The 20568-nt window shown below is 40.3% G+C and overlaps 1 protein-coding gene across 1 annotated transcript in view; it reads right to left on the reverse strand.

Annotated features, from left to right (window-relative positions):
• Positions 1-2686, reverse strand: part of SEMA5A (semaphorin 5A) — a 227816-nt gene extending 225130 nt beyond the window's left edge. The window contains exon 1 of the mRNA XM_074146236.1: positions 2554-2686. Coding sequence (XP_074002337.1) covers positions 2554-2686 — 133 coding nt within the window. The remainder of the gene's footprint in view (positions 1-2553) is intronic.
• Positions 2687-20568: the final 17882 nt, after the last annotated feature.

Here is a 20568-nt window from a genome sequence, read left to right on the forward strand (position 1 = left end):
CCCATGGTTTGCAGTTCCCAGGTACACATTGTAACTACTTTAGTTCACTCTCCTTGATATTGGAGAAAGGGACAGCTGGTACCATTACTCTTATTAAACCGTTAAAATTCCAGAACAGAAATACTTTCTGTAGAAAACCCAACATTATTTTCTCTAACATTATGAAAAGAATGGAAACAAATCTTTTTTCAATTAAGATTCAATAAATCCTAATTCATTGGAACAAAAAAAAATTACACATGTGCTTTCTTAGAAGAACTGGAGGAATGCAATATGTAATATAATACAACTTAATCCCTACATCCTCATAGCTACAAACTATTTGGAACTCATGCTAAGTTGAGACACTAATGGAAAAATCTCAATTCAAGTAAATAAAAAAATCAGATAAGTTATTAAATGCCTCAGGTTTTTACAGACAATATCCTCCAAGCGTTCTTCAGTTTATTCCAACTGTTCCTCAGCTGTCCATCCCAACACTCAAGATGACAACCACATGTATGAAGAGACCAGCTTGGCAAAGCAAGGAGCTCATGGTGGAGCTCCAGTGTAAAAACACTGTATGTATGAGGTGTAAGCAGGGACAAAATGACCATGGAGGAATTTAGAAACACCACAGGGGCATGTAAGGATTGTGTCAGGTTAAACAAAGTTCAATGGCAGTTAAGACTTGTACGGAACATCAAGGGCAACAAGAGCAGCTTCTGCTGCTACGACAGTAGTAAAAGGTTGAACAGGGAAAATACAAGCCTGTTGCTGAATTGGGCAGGTGATCTAGTGCCAGCAGACACAGATGACACTGAGGGACTCAATACCTCCTTTGTTTCAGTCTTCACCATCAAGGCCCCAAATGCACCTGGTGTTTAGCAAAGGGGTTTAAGAACTATCAGCAGTAGATGCAGCCTGAGTCCGAGATGACTTGCAACATCTCAACCTATACAAATCCATGGGGTAAGACAAGCTGCATCCATGGACACAGAGATAACCAGCGACTCTTCATCTCTGAGAAGTCACAGAGATGAAGGAAGCTCCTCAGTAACTGCAGGAAAACAAATATGGGAACTACAGGCCAGCCGATTTCATTTAAGTTTCTGGGAATGTGATGGAGTTAATCCTCTTGGAATGCACTTTCCTGGACATACAGAGGAGAAGGTGACTGAGAACAGTCAGCACAGATTTGTGAAGAGTAAATCATTCCTGACCAACCCAAGTGCCTTCTATAATAAAATGACTAGGTTTTAATGACGAGTGGAGAGCATGGGATGTCATTTATCTCAAGGCTTTCAACACTGTCTTACTGCAAGTTAGGATGTTATGGTCTGTCTCTTCAGATGGATAAAGAGCTGGTTGGATGATGAAGCCCAGAGAGTAAATGGTTAACGGACCTTGCTCCACCATGAGGTTGGTAACAAGCGGAGTATCACGAGGCCTGATCCTGGGACCTGTCCTGTTTAACACCTAAAATCAACGACCAAGGGGAGGCAACAGCATGCAGCCTGTAAAGTTTGCAGATAACACCAAATTCAGAGAAACAGTTGATAAGCTTGAGGGCACGGCTGCTGTCCAGCGGGATGTAGGTGGGCTGGATGAATTGGCCAAGAGCAACCTCATGAAATTAAGTGAACACATGGAGAGTCCTGTACCTCTGTAGTGGTTTGGGCTGGGTTGGCCAATGACAAGACAACAGGTGCTCTCCCCCACCTCTTGGTCCAAGGAGAGGAAGAAGAAAGACAAAGAGATTTATGAGTTTAGAAAAAACCTAAACTACTCTTATGAAATAATTATAATAAAATTATAAAAAGGCAATAATTAAATAGATAAAATATATATAAATATATACACAAAACCTCATAAAGCTCCCAGGGAGATGTCACTGGCAGGCACTGGGAAGGTTCCAGACTGGTCTCAATGATGCATGGGAACTGGATACCGGAATGGGATCCAGTTGGGGATGGGAATCAAAGGTAGCCAAACTAACAGGGTCCTCCTCAGGCATCAGTCGTTGAAGAAAGAGCCACTGAAGTAGAGTCATTGAAGAGAAGCCAACCTGACCCCTTGGCTCCCTCAGCTTTTATACTAAGCATGGCAGATGGATGGAATACCCTATTGGTCAGTTTGGGTCACCTGACCTGTCCACGCCTCCCCACAGGTGCAACCCCTCCACAGGATAAACCACCAAGTCAGCTGACCCTGGTTGAGACGGCAACAAGTGAGAGCAAGAGCCTCTCTCGCTAAACAGAAAGGTGGCTCTGCTCCACCCCAAACCAAGGCAACCTGGAAAGGAACACCACCATGCAACGGTACAGGCTGGTTGTAATAAAAGAGGAAAATGAGTCACTGACCTTTGCATGACACATTCAGCACCAAATTGTGAACACATTTTGCAAGCCTAGTTGAATTTAACTTGTATGGAATACAGTCCAGGTTACTATATAACGGTGCTGAATGCTCTTTTTGTTTTCATACCATTATACATTAAAAACAGAGGTTTCCATGAAGAAATTACACAATTCTTAGCTTACTTCCGGAAAAGTTTTTTGTTTGTACCCTTACCTTTGTATGCAATAACTGGGTGCTCAGCTCTGTGGCAGTGGGTATCTTCTGTTGTTGTTGGCTCCAGTATTCCTAATACCCCAAGTCCTGCCAACAGCAGTGAGAGGAGGCAGCTTCCTTTCATGGTGGTCATGCTGTCCTCCCCAGCAGTCACTTCTTTTAACTGGCTACTCTTCTTGCACTCATGTGGGAAAAGCACCTGGAGAATTCAAAGAAATTTACTCAAGCACAAGAGCAAACCATAGAAAAAAATAGACAATTCTTGATGTTTAAAACAAAACAATATTGCTTTCTGTCTGTGTTGTATTTGACTCTTCAAAAGTATGCTATCAGCTGCTCGTCTAATTACTTCATAAACTTATCATCGGTTACTCAATTTAGGAATATTTATTTATCACCCAGCAGGATTCAAAAACTCTTACTCATTCCCCACCTCTTCTACTTTAAAGTTTCATTTTATAATGTGTGTGGGGAAAATAATGTTCTGCAACATTTTTTATTTTATTTTTTTTAGATACAGCAAATGTATCTAAATCTATGTTCCATGTTCACCTGGATCCACAGCCCCTCACTCTGCCTTCCTCACAAAGGAAGAAGTGCTTTGATTCCTTTGTAAGTATAAGGCAGGAAAGAATTGCTCCTTCACCTTACTGACTGTTTTGACAAAACAACAGCCCTAGTGCATGTATTTTTTGCCTATCCGTAGAGTATGTATAGCACAGCACAGAAAGCGGTAGGACAAGATTCATCTCAATGCTCTGACAATATACTTTTTCTTCACAGGAGGGTCACTGGATCTGACCCTACCCATTTGCCAAGACTGAGGACAAGGCTGCATATTGCAGTTTCTAATGCTGAAGACCCCTTTTCTACTGTAGTCAACCATGTAATGGTTTTCATTCAGTACCTGAATAAAGTTGAAGTTTCAACTCCCAAATTTTTTTGAAACATCCAATAACTGGACACTTACTTTATAAGTCACAGAATATTCATGGTGTCGATAACATTTTTCCTCCAACCCAATTCCTTTAGCTTTATCATAAAAAACATTCCAAGCAATAACAACCTAATACTGTGACCCAAAAAACTTTTGCTATTAAGCAGCTGTACTGAGTCCCACAGGCTTGCTTGCTGATAGCACACAGCTATGAGACATGACTGCCTTCCGGCGGGGGGGAGACGGGAGACTTAAGACAACTCTACAATACCAGAAATGTCATTCTGCTAATTAATGGAGCAATTCAGGAAAAAATAATCACAATATTGACTTCTAATACATTTGATCTCGCTGAACTACAGTGTGCTGTTTAATAAGGTGGCAACTTTCTATTTGTGAACAATAAACATCCTAAACACATGAAGCAAAGGGCTGTTAAGTAAAAGATACTTCACAGTAAAACCTGTATGTTTTAAAAGCTACACTCTGAAAGCAAAATGGGTCGTAAACATTGCTCCCAAGTCTTACTGTAGCACCAGCTGTCGTAAGACGAACTGCTTTTCTCTTACCACTTTATTTTGCTGCCTTTAGAAGCCTTCCAGCTAAGACCTGGACACATCTAATCCTTATTAATTTAAACTAAATTAAATAGATCAAAGACAGAATACACTTGAGCGGTACATAAATTTAATAGTCAATTTTAGCTTCTCTGCTAAATTCTCTTATGTTTCAGAAAAAAAAGGGGGGGAAGTTTCTAGGCAGCTAAATTCATCTTCCTACCTTTCTAAGTAGTCTATCTTATGGTGTCATGTTCCAATATGAATCTGTCCCTATAAATTGCTTGTGGCTCACAGCAGGCAATATCCCCTCAAAAAAGTTCTGTGCACTTATGTATATAGGTGCATAAAGCGCCTGTTCCAATGTTTTGATAGTTCATTTTCTGCAAGGATAACATTTCAAGCATTATGCACTATTCTTATCCAAATTCAACCAGTTTATGTGGGTTATATCATAGCTAATGTATGTTAGTAGCTTACAAGTACATTACTAACAGCTAGTTCTAATTCAGGTTTCTGTAAGATTATGCATGTGAATTTAGGAAGCAAAATGAAGGACAGATACCTCATTACAGACTCGCTAAAGCTGTTTTTCTTGCATAAAGTACAGCAACAGGTATTCAAACACCTAGGAATATGGTACTTTCATGTTAAAGAAACACAAACTTTATTTCTTTTAATTTGTAAATTCTCAGAAATACCCATAAATGCGGAAATATAATAGATAGAAATTAAACAAGAATAAAATTAAACATTTGTACTGGAAGCTCAGCATTCTCTGTTTCTCTGGCTGTAAATGAAGCTCCACGGTCCTTATGTAACCAGGCTCCTATATCCCAGATAAGTTTCAAAAAACAGTTCTACCCAGGACCCAACAAAAAGAGAATCCTGTATCTCCAGAAAGAAAGAATAGGACCAGCACTCTTCACCCACATACTAAATCTGTACATATTTATGGATGCCGTGGTTTCCATTACAAAAAGGATACTGTCATAGGACTAATCCTGGTATTAATAAGGACTAAGATGTAAATGTTGACAGGTTTTGCATCCTGAAGGTATCGAGAGGATTTCTCCCCACCTATACCTTGTATGCAGAACTCAGTAACAGAAGCAAAGACTCCTTCACAACAATACCTTTCCTCAGACTCTAAATCCAAACAATCATTCAGAAAGACAGGCTACTTGCGTGCCATAGATGGTTTCTGACATAGTTGTTTACATGTACAGTCATGCTGTACAGTGGGAGAATTTGGGGGCCAAAGAAATTTTCCTACCTACCTGAATTCCTTCTCTTGCTACATGCATCTCACATAAAAATGGAGGCAGGAAACACTCCTTTCTCTCAATAAGAATATCCAAAGACAAGGTTAGACTTTGAAGGAGAGATGTGAATGCACTTCTGATAATATATCTCAGAGAAAAACAGTAACAGTTTTAGCTTTTCTCTACCTCAACTTCTACCTGTTTAAACGTATTGTGCTATTTTATTAATTTGTGTATTAATTATTTTGGATGTATTAATTTAAATGTATTAAATACATTGTGGGGAACTGCAAGAAGAAACTTACTTGCAACTACTCAGAGAAGAGTCTTCAGAGACCCTAACCAGACAAGAGAACAGTGAATCGAGGTAGCAGCTAGAAACCTCATCACAAGTTCTCGCATGAGAAAAGGACAAGTTTAAAGTCAGCTGAGCAATTGGGAGGAACAGAAACTCACTATCCACTTCATTACACTATGGCATGCACAGAAGGAAAAGAAAAAGACTGCACCTAATACACTGTTAATAGTTAAAAAAAAAAAAACAAAACACACAAACAAAAAACCCCAAACAAACAAAAAGCCACAAAAAAACCTCCAAAACACACACAAAAAACCAACTACCAGCCACCCAAGAACCAAAATCCATACACCCCCACCCCCCCAAAAAAAACCCCAAAAACCCAACAAACAAAAGACACACCTTCAACATGAACCCACAGCATGAATGGACGAACAGACACCTTAGAAAAGGCTTCAAAACCATATCCTTTTCCACAGAATATGCAGGGGTTGGATTGCTCCCTCCTGCACATCCTTGAGTAAGGACCACCACACAACTTCCATCTCTGCCTGAGATACCGGCTGTAAGAGGGAGCCTGTGAAGGCAGGACCCGCACTCTGTACCCACACAGCTCTGAAACACCGCAACTGAGAGAAGTCTCGAAGCAGGCAAAGGAAATAGGGTCCTGAAATGGGTCTTTCTCCTTACTGGAAGCGCAACTGTTGTGCCAAGAAGTGATAGTTAGCCTGGAGTGTAAAACAAAAAAGCCAAGAGAACCCTAAACATGAAAAGTGTAGGGTCCTGCACCTGGGGAAGAAGAATGTCAGGCACCAATACAGGTTAGGCGTGGACCTGCTGGAGACAAGTTCCGAAGAGAAAGATCTGGGGGTCCTGGTAGACAGCAAAATGACAATGAGCAAGCAGTGTGCTCTTGTGGCCAGGAAGCCCAATGGAATCCTGGGCTGCATAGGGAAGAGTGTGGCTAGTAGGTCGAGGGAAGTCATTCTCCCCCTCTACTCTGCACTGGTGAGGCCACAACTGGAATACTGCATCCAGTTCTGGGCTCCCCAATTCAAGAGGGATAGGGAACTACTGGAAAGAGTCCAGCGAAGGGCAACAAAGAGGATTCAAGGATTGGAGCATCTCCCTTATGAAGAAAGGCTGAGAGAGCTGGGACTCTTTAGCCTGGAGAAGAGAAGGCTGAGGGGAGACCTTATCAATGCTTATAAGTATCTGAAGGGTGGGTTGAAGGAGGAGGGAGCCAGACTCTTTTCAGTGGTTGCCAGTGAGAGGACGAGGGGCAACGGGCACAAGCTGGAACATAGGAGGTTCCACTCAAATATGAGAAGAAACTTCTTCACGGTGAAGGTGACAGAGCACTGGAACAGGCTGCCCAGGGAGGTTGTGGAGTCCCCGTCTTTGGAGATTTTCAAGACCCGCCTGGATGCAGTCCTGAGTAACGTGCTCTGACATGCTCTGGGCAATCCTGCTTCAGCAGAGGAGTTGGACTAGATGATCTCTATGGTCCCTTCCAACTCTAAAAAAAAAAAATCAGTGAAATTCAGTGAAAAGTTTGGGCTAGTTTCCTTGATTTCTGTAGAATCCCCATATGCAAGTCGCTCTCAACAATGAAATATAATGGTCAAGTTAAAACTCTTCAAAACATAACTGACCATCTGTTTAACTATTGTTATACATTTAGGAAACAGCACATTGACCTGTATTATTTGCATAGTTTTTCTAGAATCATAGAATTGCCTTAGGTTGGAAGGGACCTTTCACATCATCTAGTCCAACCATCAACCTAACACTGACAAAAACCATCACTAAACCATATCTCTAAGCACTACGTCTACCCGTCTTTTAAATACCACCAGGGATGGCGACTCAACCACTTCCCTGGGCAGCCTGTTCCAATGCTTAATAACCCTTTCAGTGTAAAAATTTTTCATAATACCCAATCTGAACCTCCCCTGGCGCAACTTGAGGCTTTATCCTCTTGTTTTATTGCTTGTTACTTGGAAGAAGAGACTAGCACAGATCTTTAATCAGACTTCTGGCAAATTGCATTTTATAAGTCTATGAAACAATTTGAGGATCCAAAAGGAAAAAACCACCAGAATTTATAAAATGTAATATATTTCAATATATTGTTTTATTTCTATATATAAAGAGTCTTGTGCACTAATTCTCTCCCTCATTTACTTTTTTTTGTTCTAGCATGCCTAGAAGAAATGTAAAGAGGAATGAGGCCCATTAAGTAAAGGTGTGGTTTTGTTTTTGTGTTTTGTTTTTTTTTTTTCTTACAAATGTAGTATTTAGTTTCTTCATCAACAGTATTTGAAGAGGGGAGGAAAAAAAAAAAAGGTAATTCAAGATTTTCTATTTTAGGTGAGCCAACATAAAATACCTACCACTAAAGAGAAAAATTGTGAACAGCTAAGCATGCAAGACATGTAGCTGCTACTGCTAGGCCCAAGCAGATTCATTTAGAGACTATTCCCTCCAGGCACTGAAGTCATATATTTAAAATTAAATAATCAGGATGTCAGTATTTCTAGATCAGTAAAATACACCGTGTTGGAAGTACAATTTACCTCTGAATTATAAACTATGTTTTCTTTTGTTTGATTAAAATCAGCTGCTGTATAAATAAAAAGAGAACTTTTATTCTAATAGCATCTGTCCAGCAGCAAAGATGCTTTCAAATAAATATCTTTGCTGATTCTGTGTCAGTTTAAATTGCAATTTCAGTGAATTATAAAGTAAACTTCTGTCAATATGAGTATACAAACAGCAGAGTTTGGCATAGTTAAAAGACGCCAGTTTCAGGACTGGTTCTGGGTACATGCATCCACAAGCAGGTCTGGGGTTTCCTTACATGCACACCACTGTCTGCTCTCACAGACGCTGCTCATGTAATTTGCTGTGAGAGACTCATTCCACTTCCCCAGGGTGCTTCACTTCACTTCTTGGTTTGCAAAACAGTAAAAGTTTGATAAAAATTTACTCATGCTAACTGCCTGCTCTGGATAACAGGCACCTTTGTGCACGACCATGAACCTGACAAAAAGTACTTGTCTAATGGAACACACTATGCATTATATGGGTTCATTAGAACAGAATTATGATTCCAAAGAAAGATGTTGTCCCATATTGCTACTGTACACACTTTAAAATAGTTCATAATAATTATTTCATCTTTGGTCACATCAATTTTATTAAAAATACCTAGTTTGTCTACTGTACTGCTAGTGGCACCTTTTTACCATTTATTAAAATAATAGAAAATTAGCTTGCTGCTGCAAGTGATGAGCAGACAGGGAGAACTGTTGTTTCCTCTTTAGCAAAAAAAAAGCCCATGCTGTTGTGTATTGCTAGTAAACATATGGACAAAGCAGGAAAAAGGGTATCAGCAGTCTAGAGAAAGGAGTATGTAAGAAAGGCCCTGTCATCACACCTACCAAAAAATCTAGCTACATTCTCTGGCAACATGCACACTCTCAATTTTAAGTCTTGGCAACACCACTGGACCACAGAAAGAAAGAGGGATGGAGGATGAGAGGGCAGTGTTCCCTCTTTTCCGGTGAAAAATGTGAATGTTGTATCTGTGTCTCAAAGACATTCACATTTCACATTTTTCGCAAATGAACAGTGATTTATTTTTTTTTAGTCACCCTTCTCCTAATAATATATAGTCACAAGGTGAATAAATATCAAAACTCATTTAAAACTTGTTTCCAAAAAAAACAGCCAGTTGTTTTTACTATAGTGATTTATCTGTTCCCCTGTCAAATACACAAATAAAAGCTATGCCTCTTTATAATATAATTACTTTGAAATACATCCCTTACTCAATATAGCTCTAGAAAAACAATTTGTATCTCACTCAGATACACAATTAGATTAGAGCAATAGCTCAAAGATCACCTCATTAAACATCAAGATGAGACTGGAGGCTATAGAGCTTCTCCAGTGAAAGAATCCAGCCGTACACTATCTCATCACTGGACCCAGCAAGGCAGACTGTTTGCTATGCAGTAGAGTAGCATATTCTAATTTGTATTCTCATAAAGCGAGAGTCAGCTTCAATTAACAAACTGATTACCAAGTTCCTCCAACTTTTTTTTTTAATATTGCCATTCATTTCTGCAGTGGCATGAATTTTAAGATCTGCAAGAGGCAGTCACCCATCAGCTGTCATTGACTAACACAGTCAAAAATCAATCCGTAGATTCATAGTGACATTCTGCCAAAAGTCTGCTAATATCTGTAGCTGATGGTGACAACTCATAAAAGAGAATCTGTCATCAAAGCTAGCTCTCCAGCGCTGCTCAAAGAGCTGTGATATTTGCGATTTCCACAAAGGAAGCACAGCTTCAAGAACAGTGGCCTGAGTGAAGCAAGAATTTTGTAATAACACCTCAGATCTCATTTATCACCTCATGGGCACGTCTGTCTTATCAGTGGGGCACAGTGCCAGGGGACCACAGCTTCCCCAAGCAAGCACCAGCCAACCCAAGTAGGTCCACACAGAAGAGCACCACAAGCAGCTTAGAGGTAAGAATAAAGGTAGTCAAATCAGCACAGCCTAGGCCCAAGTTCTAGCAAAATCTCAGCTTTTTTCAAATCCCTTTTTCTCTTAGCTATCCCTTAACTCCCTGGCCTTTTTGGTCCTCTCAATCCTCTCAAGCCACAGATTCCTACCTCTAGTTTCCTTACCCTCACAGCTAGTCTCTCCCAGTCCAGTCATCCAGAGCACCTCCCCTCATGCACTGCTTGGGAGATCCACTGACCTGTGATCCTCACTGGCCATTAGAAGTCAGTCTGAGGTGGTGAAAGGAGGGATTCTCCTCCTCAGTCAGACTATAAAGCCAAAAGTTTGTCTTTTACAAAATAACTTTTATGGAAAAACAAAATCGTAATCATAATTAATAATAAAAGTGGAGAAAGTTGGAAGGAAAATCAGAAGAAGTTTAACAGCCAAAGGAAAGACGAAGTGAGAGAAAATGAGCCAGGAGAGGGAAGAAGTGTCAGCTAGTGCAGGAAAAGGAAATGGAGAAGGAAGAACTACAGCAATTCAGGGACCTATGCACACATCCCTGCTTTTCATCTTCTCCTTTCTCTCTATACCACACTTGCCTATTCCTTTTCCAGTTGGTACTGTTACTGGCAAACCAAAAACGTTCTCTTAGGGCCCAAAAGATGGTCAACACCACCAACATGGCATCCAACACAAGCTGTTCTGTAATAAAGATATACTTTCAGGTATTGTGAGCAATAGCAGTTGAGTACAGAGTCCTTACCACAGGATCCTGTTGATTTTAAAAAAATGACATAGCTTCAAAATGGGATTGGGCAGATCCTCAGAAAAAGGAACTACTGATTGTTATGAAATACTTAGAAACTCCCATTTTGCAGTGTGAAATTCAGGAGCCTGCTGAGCCTGATACTGTAACAATATTCGGGAAAAGTACCACTAGCTGCTTGCTGTGGTCTTACCCTCTTCCCTGAGACATGTGCTGTTTGCTCCTGACAGAGACCAGTTGCTGGGCTGGATGCACCTCTGACCAAGCACAGCCATTTGTTCCCATGTTCTGCAGAGACCTGAGCTCTGCACTGCACAACATTCATAGGTTGTATTTTATTCACTTGTATTGCCATACGGTACATACAAGTTTGTATTTATGTGTTACTCATAAAGCCTAGTGAAAAGTGAACATACGTATCTGACTGTAAGACTAGGAAAATCTATTGCACAGCTTTTTACAGAGCAAGTACTACAGTACATGAGTTTCACTGAATTTCACTGAATTTTTTTTAGAGTTGGAAGGGACCATAGAGATCATCTAGTCCAACTCCCCTGCTGAAGCAGGATTGCCCAGAGCATGTCAGAGCATGTTACTCAGGACTGCATCCAGGCGGGTCTTGAAAATCTCCAAAGACGGGGACTCCACAACCTCCCTGGGCAGCCTGTTCCAGGGCTCTGTCACCTTCACCGTGAAGAAGTTTCTTCTCATATTTGAGTGGAACCTCCTATGTTCCAGCTTGTGCCCGTTGCCCCTCGTCCTCTCACTGGCAACCACTGAAAAGAGTCTGGCTCCCTCCTCCTTCAACCCACCCTTCAGATACTTATAAGCATTGATAAGGTCTCCCCTCAGCCTTCTCTTCTCCAGGCTAAAGGGTTGAGACCACAAAGAGAAATGGCATCCAGAATAGCCAGTTCACAGGATTTTATCTTTAATATTCCCTCACATGTCCAGTAGGAAGGCCTACAGTTTGGAAAGATATCTGTCTCCTGGTTATAGCTGAGTCAGCAAAGACCTCAATTTCAACAGAATCATGTAGTCATTAGCTGAACTGCCTTAAAAACTGTCACAAAACATGACATAAATTACATTTCAGAAGTTTCTTTCAGTTTATCCAGCAATGCGGTTAGTGGCCTTTGCAAATATGCTTTCCAAATATCCCTGGCACGCTCTTGAGAGATATAACATATAAAGCTGTGAACAACAATTTTATAAAGCAACGCATGCTTTCAGAGACCTAGTAATGATGCCCCTGAACGAACATGCTCTACTACATATTCTACACCTCAATAAATGAAAATTATTTGTAAAAAATCTTTTTTACCCATTAAACCTGAATATAATAAAAGTACACTAGTCCACCTCAATGAACAGAGATTAATAAGAAAAACAATGACCAGACAATTAAAGTATTTTTAACACTTATTTTCATATTTGTTAGCAAACACAGTCTCCGTTTATGGCATTGTTTTTTCCTTTGTTTTAAGCTACATAATTATGTTCATTCAACATAACTAAATACATATTTTTTTAGAAGGGAAAAATAATGTTTTTCTAAATGGGAACTACTGCAATGATGACATTTCTTGAACAGCCTTCAAACTCTATTCTTCCCTAGCTTTACAGTTAACCTACTTTTTGTAATATTCTGCTAAAAAAGCACCTGTGCTCCCTGTATAATAAGGGGCTCTCAAAAAAGTAAATTCTGAAATTTCACCACTGGAAATTAGGAATCTATGCAGGACAAGAGTCACAGCTACAAGTAAAGCTGTGACTATTAATTTACATTAGCAATGTTTCGAAACTTCACTATATATAAGACAAAAAGTACTCTTAAATTACAAAAGCTCACACTTTGAAAGCTGGCCACCTGCCTTGCCTTCTACCGTCACCTCTACTCAAATTCAGGTAGGATGTAGTATGGGAGAAGGAGGAGATGCTCTACTTTAGGATGTTTTGTCATCTTTTTCCTTTCCCTTCAAATTTTTAATTATTGTCTTGTACTGCAAACTGTAAATAAATAAATAAATAAATAAATAAATAAAATCAGGTTTAAAATCATGACTTAATGGAATAAAAGGCAGTAGTTAAGGACTGGGAGGAGATACATGCAACAGAGCAGCAGAAGACAATGGAAAAATGTAGCTGGGAAGAGGGAAGTTCTATCAGCTGAGGGGAGAATGAAGATGAAGGTTAGAGTTGGATGAAAAATTTGTGAAAAATCTTGAAGATGTATAAAAAGTAGTTTTGAGTGAAGGTGAGATTAATGGAAGCAAGTAAAAAAGTGGTCATATGAAAGTTTTGTTGTTGCATTCTATATATATTGGGAAAGGGTAACAGAGATTGGAGTAGTACATGTTGAATAATTAAGAGACAAGATCACAGCCAATATGGCTTCACTAAAGGCAAATCATGCCTCAAAAATTTGGTGGCCTTCTATGATGGCATTACGGTGTTGGTGGATAAGGGAAGAGCAACTGACATTATCTACCTGGACTTGTGCAAGGCATTTGACACTGTGCTGCACTACATCCTTGTCTCTAAATTGGAGAGACATGCGTTTGACAGATGGACCACTTGGTGAATAATGAATTGGCTGGATGGTCACATTCAAAGGGTCATGGTCAAGGCATTTATGTCCAAGTGGAAAACAGTGATAAGTGGCATTCTTCAGGGGTCAGTACTGGGACTGGTACTGTTCAGCATCTTTGTTGGCAATATGGACAATGGGATTGAGTGCACCCTCGGCAAGTTTGCCAGTGATGCCAAGCTGTGTGGTGCGGTCGACACACTGGAGGGAAGGGATGCCATCTAGAGGGATCTTCACAGGCTTGAGAGGTGGGCCTGTGTGAACCTCATGAAATTCAACAAAGCCAAGTGCAAGGTCCTGCACCTGGGTCGAGGCAATCCCAAGCACAAATACAGGCTGGGTGGAGAATGGATTGAGGCCAGCCCTGAGGAAAAGAACTTTGGGGTGTCTGTGGAAGAGAAGCTCAACATGAGCTGGCAATGTATCCAATTGTATCCTGAGCTGCATCAAAAGAAGAGTGGCCAGCAGGTTGAGGGAGGTGATTCTCCCCTTCTGCTCTGCTCTCATGAGACCCCAACCTGGAGTACTGTGTCCAGCTCTGCAGCCCCCAACATCAGAAGGACATGGATCTGTTGGAACGGATCCAGCGGAGGGCCATGAAGATGATCAGAGGGATGGGGCACCTCTCCTATGAAGACAGGCTGAGAGAGTTGGGGTTGTTCAGCCTGGAGAAGAGAAGGCCTTATAGCAGGAAGACCTCATAGCAGCCTTCCAGTACCTGAAGGGGGCCTACAGGAGAGATGGGGAGGGACTCTTTATCAGGGAGTGTAGTGATAGCACAAGGGGTAACAGTTTTAAACTGAAAGAGTTTAGATATTTTGATTAGATATCAGGAAGAAATTCTTTACTGTCAAGGTGGTGAGACACTGGAACCGGTTGCCCAGAGAAGTTGTGGAACCCCCATCCCTGGAAGCATTGAAGATCAGGCTGGATGGGGCTTTGAGTAACCTGATCTAGTGGGAGGTGTCCCCACCCAAAGCAGGGGGATTGGAACTGGATGATCTTTAAGGTCCCTTCCAACTCCAACCATTCTATGATTCTGTGATCACAGATTATCGCTGTAGCCATCTGGACGTACTTTTTTATGTTTGTAAATTCTAAATGAAAACATGCCAAAATTTGTACATGGATGTAAAAGAAACCAGAGGGAAGACAGTAATACAGCAACTTCAAATAGCTAGGTTTTTAAAAAAATTATACTCAACCAAAACCAGTTCTCTACTATTTCATATGTCACTATACTGGATACTACTTGGGATTTAGCTGTCATAAGGACTTAATATAATACATTTTAAAATGTGAATCGCCAATCTAAAGGACAAAATTGTACTGCTAAAACAAAGCTATTAGTGGATATTCTGCATGTTAATACTAGGCAAACTTCCAAAATAAAGATTATATTTAAGTAGTTACTACTTAAAAGAACTGCTGGATGAGCTCCAAAATGTCATTAAATGACTACTGTGACAGCCTGCTTCATTTAAATAATACAGGAAAATTTACCCTTCTCATAGTGGGTTCAGTTCTGCAGTTCTTTGGTATAGTTTTAAAAGGCAGTGGTTATTAAACACATTTCAGCAAATGCATCATGGGCACAGCTTTGACAACCAAAATACAGTGGAGGGGAATACACTTCTGTATGTCAAGTCCATTCAGCCCTGTGCCCGCATTTGCAAATGCATTTCAGACTCCCGCATCCTCTCAACTCCCAGCCGATTACCAGCTTTTGATTTGTTTCTTCCCATCAATAACCAGCATAGTCTCTCTTTACAGCAACAGCTTAAGTGACAGCAAGGTTTAGCGGACTGATACAAAGAAAAGGGAGAGGTCATGCAGCTCAGAGCTCCCATCCCACATCACCGCTATGGAACACTTCTGCTTTCCACCTATTTATTTATACATAGCTTTTCTATGAAGGTAAGCACTCAAAACACCCGTCATGGGACCAAGCTTCTGGATTCCTCCTTCAATTCTTGGATAAACAATAGAGAGAGTATCCTACAGAAAATGCTTAGGTGGACTGAATCATCCAATGTCTCTGCACTGATTATACAAAATGCCTGATATAAGTAGGCTACTATCTCACTTTCCTTGCCCTATAACGTTACCACTGCAAAGATGACGATTTTGATTTTTTTATACACGAGCAGAAGTTTTCCCACATATTTACAAAGATTTAATACACAAGTAAAAGGACTGTTTAATGTTCCTTCTAACACCATGATTAACTTCCTATAATCATAGGCAATAGCGCTCAAAGGGGACCCACCGATTGACATGACACTCTCTTCCATACTAGATTTTGCCTTTAGATCTTTGATTCAATTGAGAACGGCAACAGAAAAGTCACACGATTTCTTTCTGTGCCACATTCAGTTGCATTAATATCCAGATAATTCAGAGACGTCATACAAACATGCCTCTTTTCAATTAGGAACATTAACTTTGTGGCTAACCTTGCTGTCTTTTGAAGATGTCCATCAGAAACATAGGAAACTGACAAAGCCATCAGAATCCTGGAATAAGAAGTCTGAAGGGAAAATCATGGCTCTGTTAGATCTTTCTGGAAGTTCATCTACCTTTGTTAGTTTTTCACTAAATCCTGAATCCAGATCCAGATATTTTACACCTTTTGTGAAAGATCAAGTTAATAAATCCTTTCCTAAAATAAACCACGTAAAATTAAAAATAATGGAAGGCACAAAGATTTACAAAGACTATTCTACACCTAAAATATCCAATCTATCAGACTCTTCAAAAAGAAAAGACAAAGTTCAAAACAAATACAATGCTTATACTCAAAACCCTATGTATTCACATACAAAGGTTTCTCACAAGTGAGGAACATCCCCGCATGTGCCTGAACTTCCTGTCAGTACAAACTTGCTTGTTTTTCGCTAGATCCTAAGATATGGCATGACAGAAAAAAAGAAAAAAAGTCCTTCTAAAGAGAATAAATCATAGTTGTATTTTCTTCCTCCAACATCACTGTAAAAACTTAACTTCTATTTTTAAGTCTGTTTAAAAGTAGTATATGATTTCTGTTGTGTCAAGTTTTACTATCTGGTGGAATGAAGTTGTCAAACAACAAATAAGGAGATGTCAAATAACCTAATGTTAAATGAGAAATGGCTCTTGACATATTTGTTTCAAAACACAGAAGCCTCCTGTGGGTTTCCTTCAGAGCATACGTTGTGCTGCTCTGTATATTTGTGTCTCAAAAAAATAAATACATTCTGTTTTTCCAAGTCTGAAATATCCTCTTAAAAAGTTATTTTAACTTACTTAAATTTCCATATTTTATCTAATTATTAATGATGCTGCTCTTTATAATGATTTCCATTTAAGAGCTTTAAGGAAAAAATCTATTCCATAAGTTTATTTCACAAACTAGCAATGTTGTGAAAATCCAATTTGTTTGGTGACATCTTTCCCAATGGCTTCTCAGTGGCTGACAGCTTCTATCAGTCAAAGACTAAATTACATGAAGTGTCACTGATATCTCCATCATATCCAAAATCACTTTAGATTTCTGTAGCTTTGTAGCCGTCATTTTTCATTTATCCCTTTGGAATCTTACAAGCATACAGTATATGCACAGATCCCATACATAGAAACATATTTTAGACTCCTTCTTTTGAGGAATCTAAGATTCAGAGATCAAATGTGTCAAAGTCACCTTGAGCTCATAAATAGAAACACAGAGGATGACTACGTCTTCCCTTAGATTTTTCTAAAAATAAAGGCACCGTTTCAGCTTTCTTAGGCTATTTTGCTTGCATCCAAATGTTCTAGTACCCCCACAGGTGTTTAAAGGGAAACTTCCTGACCATGTCTACATTTTATGCCACACAGTACAGTCACTGGTGTCATAGCAATAGCCTATGGAAATAGTCTCCCCATTGCACCAGCTCTGCAGCACACTATCAAGCAAGGCTGGGTGACCTGCAGTCAGAACATCATTAGTTAGTGTTGCCTGATTCCACGAAGATCTATAACCAAAAGCCATATAGTATGGCCTGCACCCATTTTTTGCACTGCTTTGTCTATATCTTCATACCTTCACATATTGCATTCCTCAAAATCCAAATGCAGACATGGCACACGCAAGGATTCCTTTCTTGGGATGAACAAATAACCGCAACACAAACACACTGACACGTCACAGCTGAACGTCATACACTTTGCTGGGAGGACCACATGCCCACTTAGACAACAGCCTATAGCAATAAGCAATGGTATTCCCCCAGGTAGACAAGTATAGCCTCCACTTCACTCTGCTGGCCTGCCCTTCCTCTTCTCCCATACCAAGTCTACGTCCCTGTTCCAACACCACACCCTGAGCAAAGACCCTAGCTCTTAAGCAATCTAGATCTTCCTAGCAGTTGGCTATAACAAAGCTTAGTCCAATACCAGCTAACAGCAGCATGTTGCAACACCGTGGTTCATGCGCTCACTCACGATTGACAATTTTTTTCTCTCTCAAGTCATCCCCTGTCCCAAAAGGAAACCAGCCACCAGCTGCATTTTTAAGCTCACCATAGCTGCTGCACATAGGAAGGGTAAAGCCCGAGAGAAGCTGTCCTCTTTAGATCACACTGCATCTGCTGCCATACACAGATATTGCCCTTTCCACTCTCCCTTCACTGGAGCCCAGATTGCTTCCCCCCTTCCCTCAATACCCTGCAGAGCGGCAACACAACCTGCTTCTGCTGAGCTATAGAGAGCTGTCTCAGTCCTGAGCTGGATGCTGGCTAACCCAGGCTGTGAACATGCACCAGCAACATAATTTGGTATAAGGTATCCCAAGATCCCACTCCCTCTGCAGCAGCAAGGAGGATGGCACATTTAGCAGTCTTCTCCCTCAGTTCACCCGGAACTGCAGACCTGCCAACCAATGCACTTGTGACAAGCCAGACCAAACCCTTTGCCCGTTTGTTTAGGAATACAAAAATTTGGAATACTACCCCAGATGCACTGATGTCTGAGGAGAAGGGTGGGTTAAAAGAGAGGGAAGAAAGGTCTCTGCATGACTCCCAGTAGCCCTGCCCTTCCCACCACTCCAGTAACATTTCTAAAAGCAAAGAGGCCAGTTTAATTTTAAAAGACAGCAGATCCTGAAGTGCCCATTCATGGGATGCTTTAAAAACATCTTCACAGGGGCAGTTGAGGCTTGCACCGAGACTTGTTACAGTTTCTCATCTCTTTTTCACCAGAGAGCCTTGGCAGATCACGATAGAACACTCAGTGCCCATCATGTAGGTTATGTGGCAGAGTCATGGCATGTACCACATGTATGTAAATAAGAAAGCTAGGAAAGTTGCATCCAATATGCTGTGAGTGGTTGCAGAATAACCCATTCCTTCTTGATGTGCCCTAAGACAGGTGAACAGCTCTTCCACTGCATGAATGCTGCCTTCCACTATGCCCTAAGGAAGGGTGGAGCTCAGAGTAAGGGAACGCATCAGGTCCTCTACAAATCAAGGCGTATTGACACACATCTGCCCTCAGCTTTCCAGTCACTGTAGTGCCTCTCTTTTCTGAGACAATCAAAAGCCTCTTTGATCAGTAGGAGAGGGTGTTCACTTAAATACAAAGAAAATGCTAAAACACTACCTTTCCTTTCCTGTATTTGTTTTTACTTTTCTTCTCAGCCTCTCAGTGGTACGAAGTATGCTCTTATCGTCTACACTGCTCTTCTGTAATCCCTTTGCAGTTAAATTGCTTCTCCTTTACTTACAAATGCTCTGCTTTGATGTCATTTTCATATTACTACAGAAAGGCATCATGTTAAATCTACTTCCAGAGCAACAGTCCAATCATAAAGCTCTAGAAGGAAAAGAATGGAAGGGAATGGAAGGAAAAAGAAGGAAAGGAATACTAAGGAAAATGACCATTAAAAAACCCCACAAACCCAAACCCATGAAACCCTTCTAAATGGCCTCTGTCAATGACACACAGAAAAACACAAGTACAATAAAATGTCTTACAAATAAAAGTCCAACTAAAACCTGCCCTTTGGCTGCAGGTGTGGTGTTGAAAAATGATTAAGTCAGAGCAGAAAAGTGTCAGTTTACATAGCAGTGGTGCAACAAGATACAAACATCATCGGTATGAGAAGGGCCTGTGGAATGGAACTGTTGAAATCCAAAATAAAGAGCCTGGAAGTAAAACGCTGAGGATGCAAGGCCTTTCCACTGTGTAATAATGAAATGCAGAATTTGACCTAGGAAAGGGGCAAAAAGGAAAAGAGACAGGACACAAAAAACACCAAACAAATCAAGAAATTTGCTGACATTATATGCATCTGGCCAAATAAAAAATTGGCAATTTATGGCAGCATTAGGAACTGCATAACTCAAGAAGACAGATTTAAAATGTGAATGATACTCAACTTATCAGAGACTACAAACAAACTTTCTAGCTCTACATTGGCATGCTTCACACCAGAGAGAAGATGGCACTTGCATGCTACTGAAAAGCCCCAAAAGCATAGTTTAGATACAGCAAGAGGTTCCCTCCATCCTTTCACACCTGGCCAGCTTTCTCCTCCATTACATATCACTTCACCAGAATGCCGATGGGACAGTCACAGAGTGAACTAGCATTGCTAAAGTCACCATGATGCATTCTGGTTTTTAAATTGTTAACTTTTTGAATATAAAAGATCAAGTTTTATCATATAATTTTACTTCAATCACTACAGCCTTATCAATTTCTACAACTAATAATATAACTATAGACAAACACATCTCTTTTACATGGAAAATCCAGTGCAGAGTTCATAGTGCTTCTTAAAGACACAAACCTGTATTTATATTGTAATAAACACATCATATAGAAAGATATTGAAAACAAATTGAAACATGACACTCTCACTGTGCAAAGTCTTTGCAAACCTTCAGTGCTCTGTAAATAATAAATAACTGAAGTAGAGGTCATCTCAGTAGGTTAATCATGAGTCGTAATGCCAAGATACAGAGTTTGCTCCAGCTATGCTGTGCTATCTAGTCCATGGGTAAACAGGATTTCAATTTTCAGGGCTGTCAATCTTGCATGTTTTCCAGCACTGGATTC

This window comes from Numenius arquata, chromosome 4, assembly GCF_964106895.1.
Source record: "Numenius arquata chromosome 4, bNumArq3.hap1.1, whole genome shotgun sequence".
Taxonomy (NCBI): Eukaryota; Metazoa; Chordata; class Aves; order Charadriiformes; family Scolopacidae; genus Numenius; species Numenius arquata.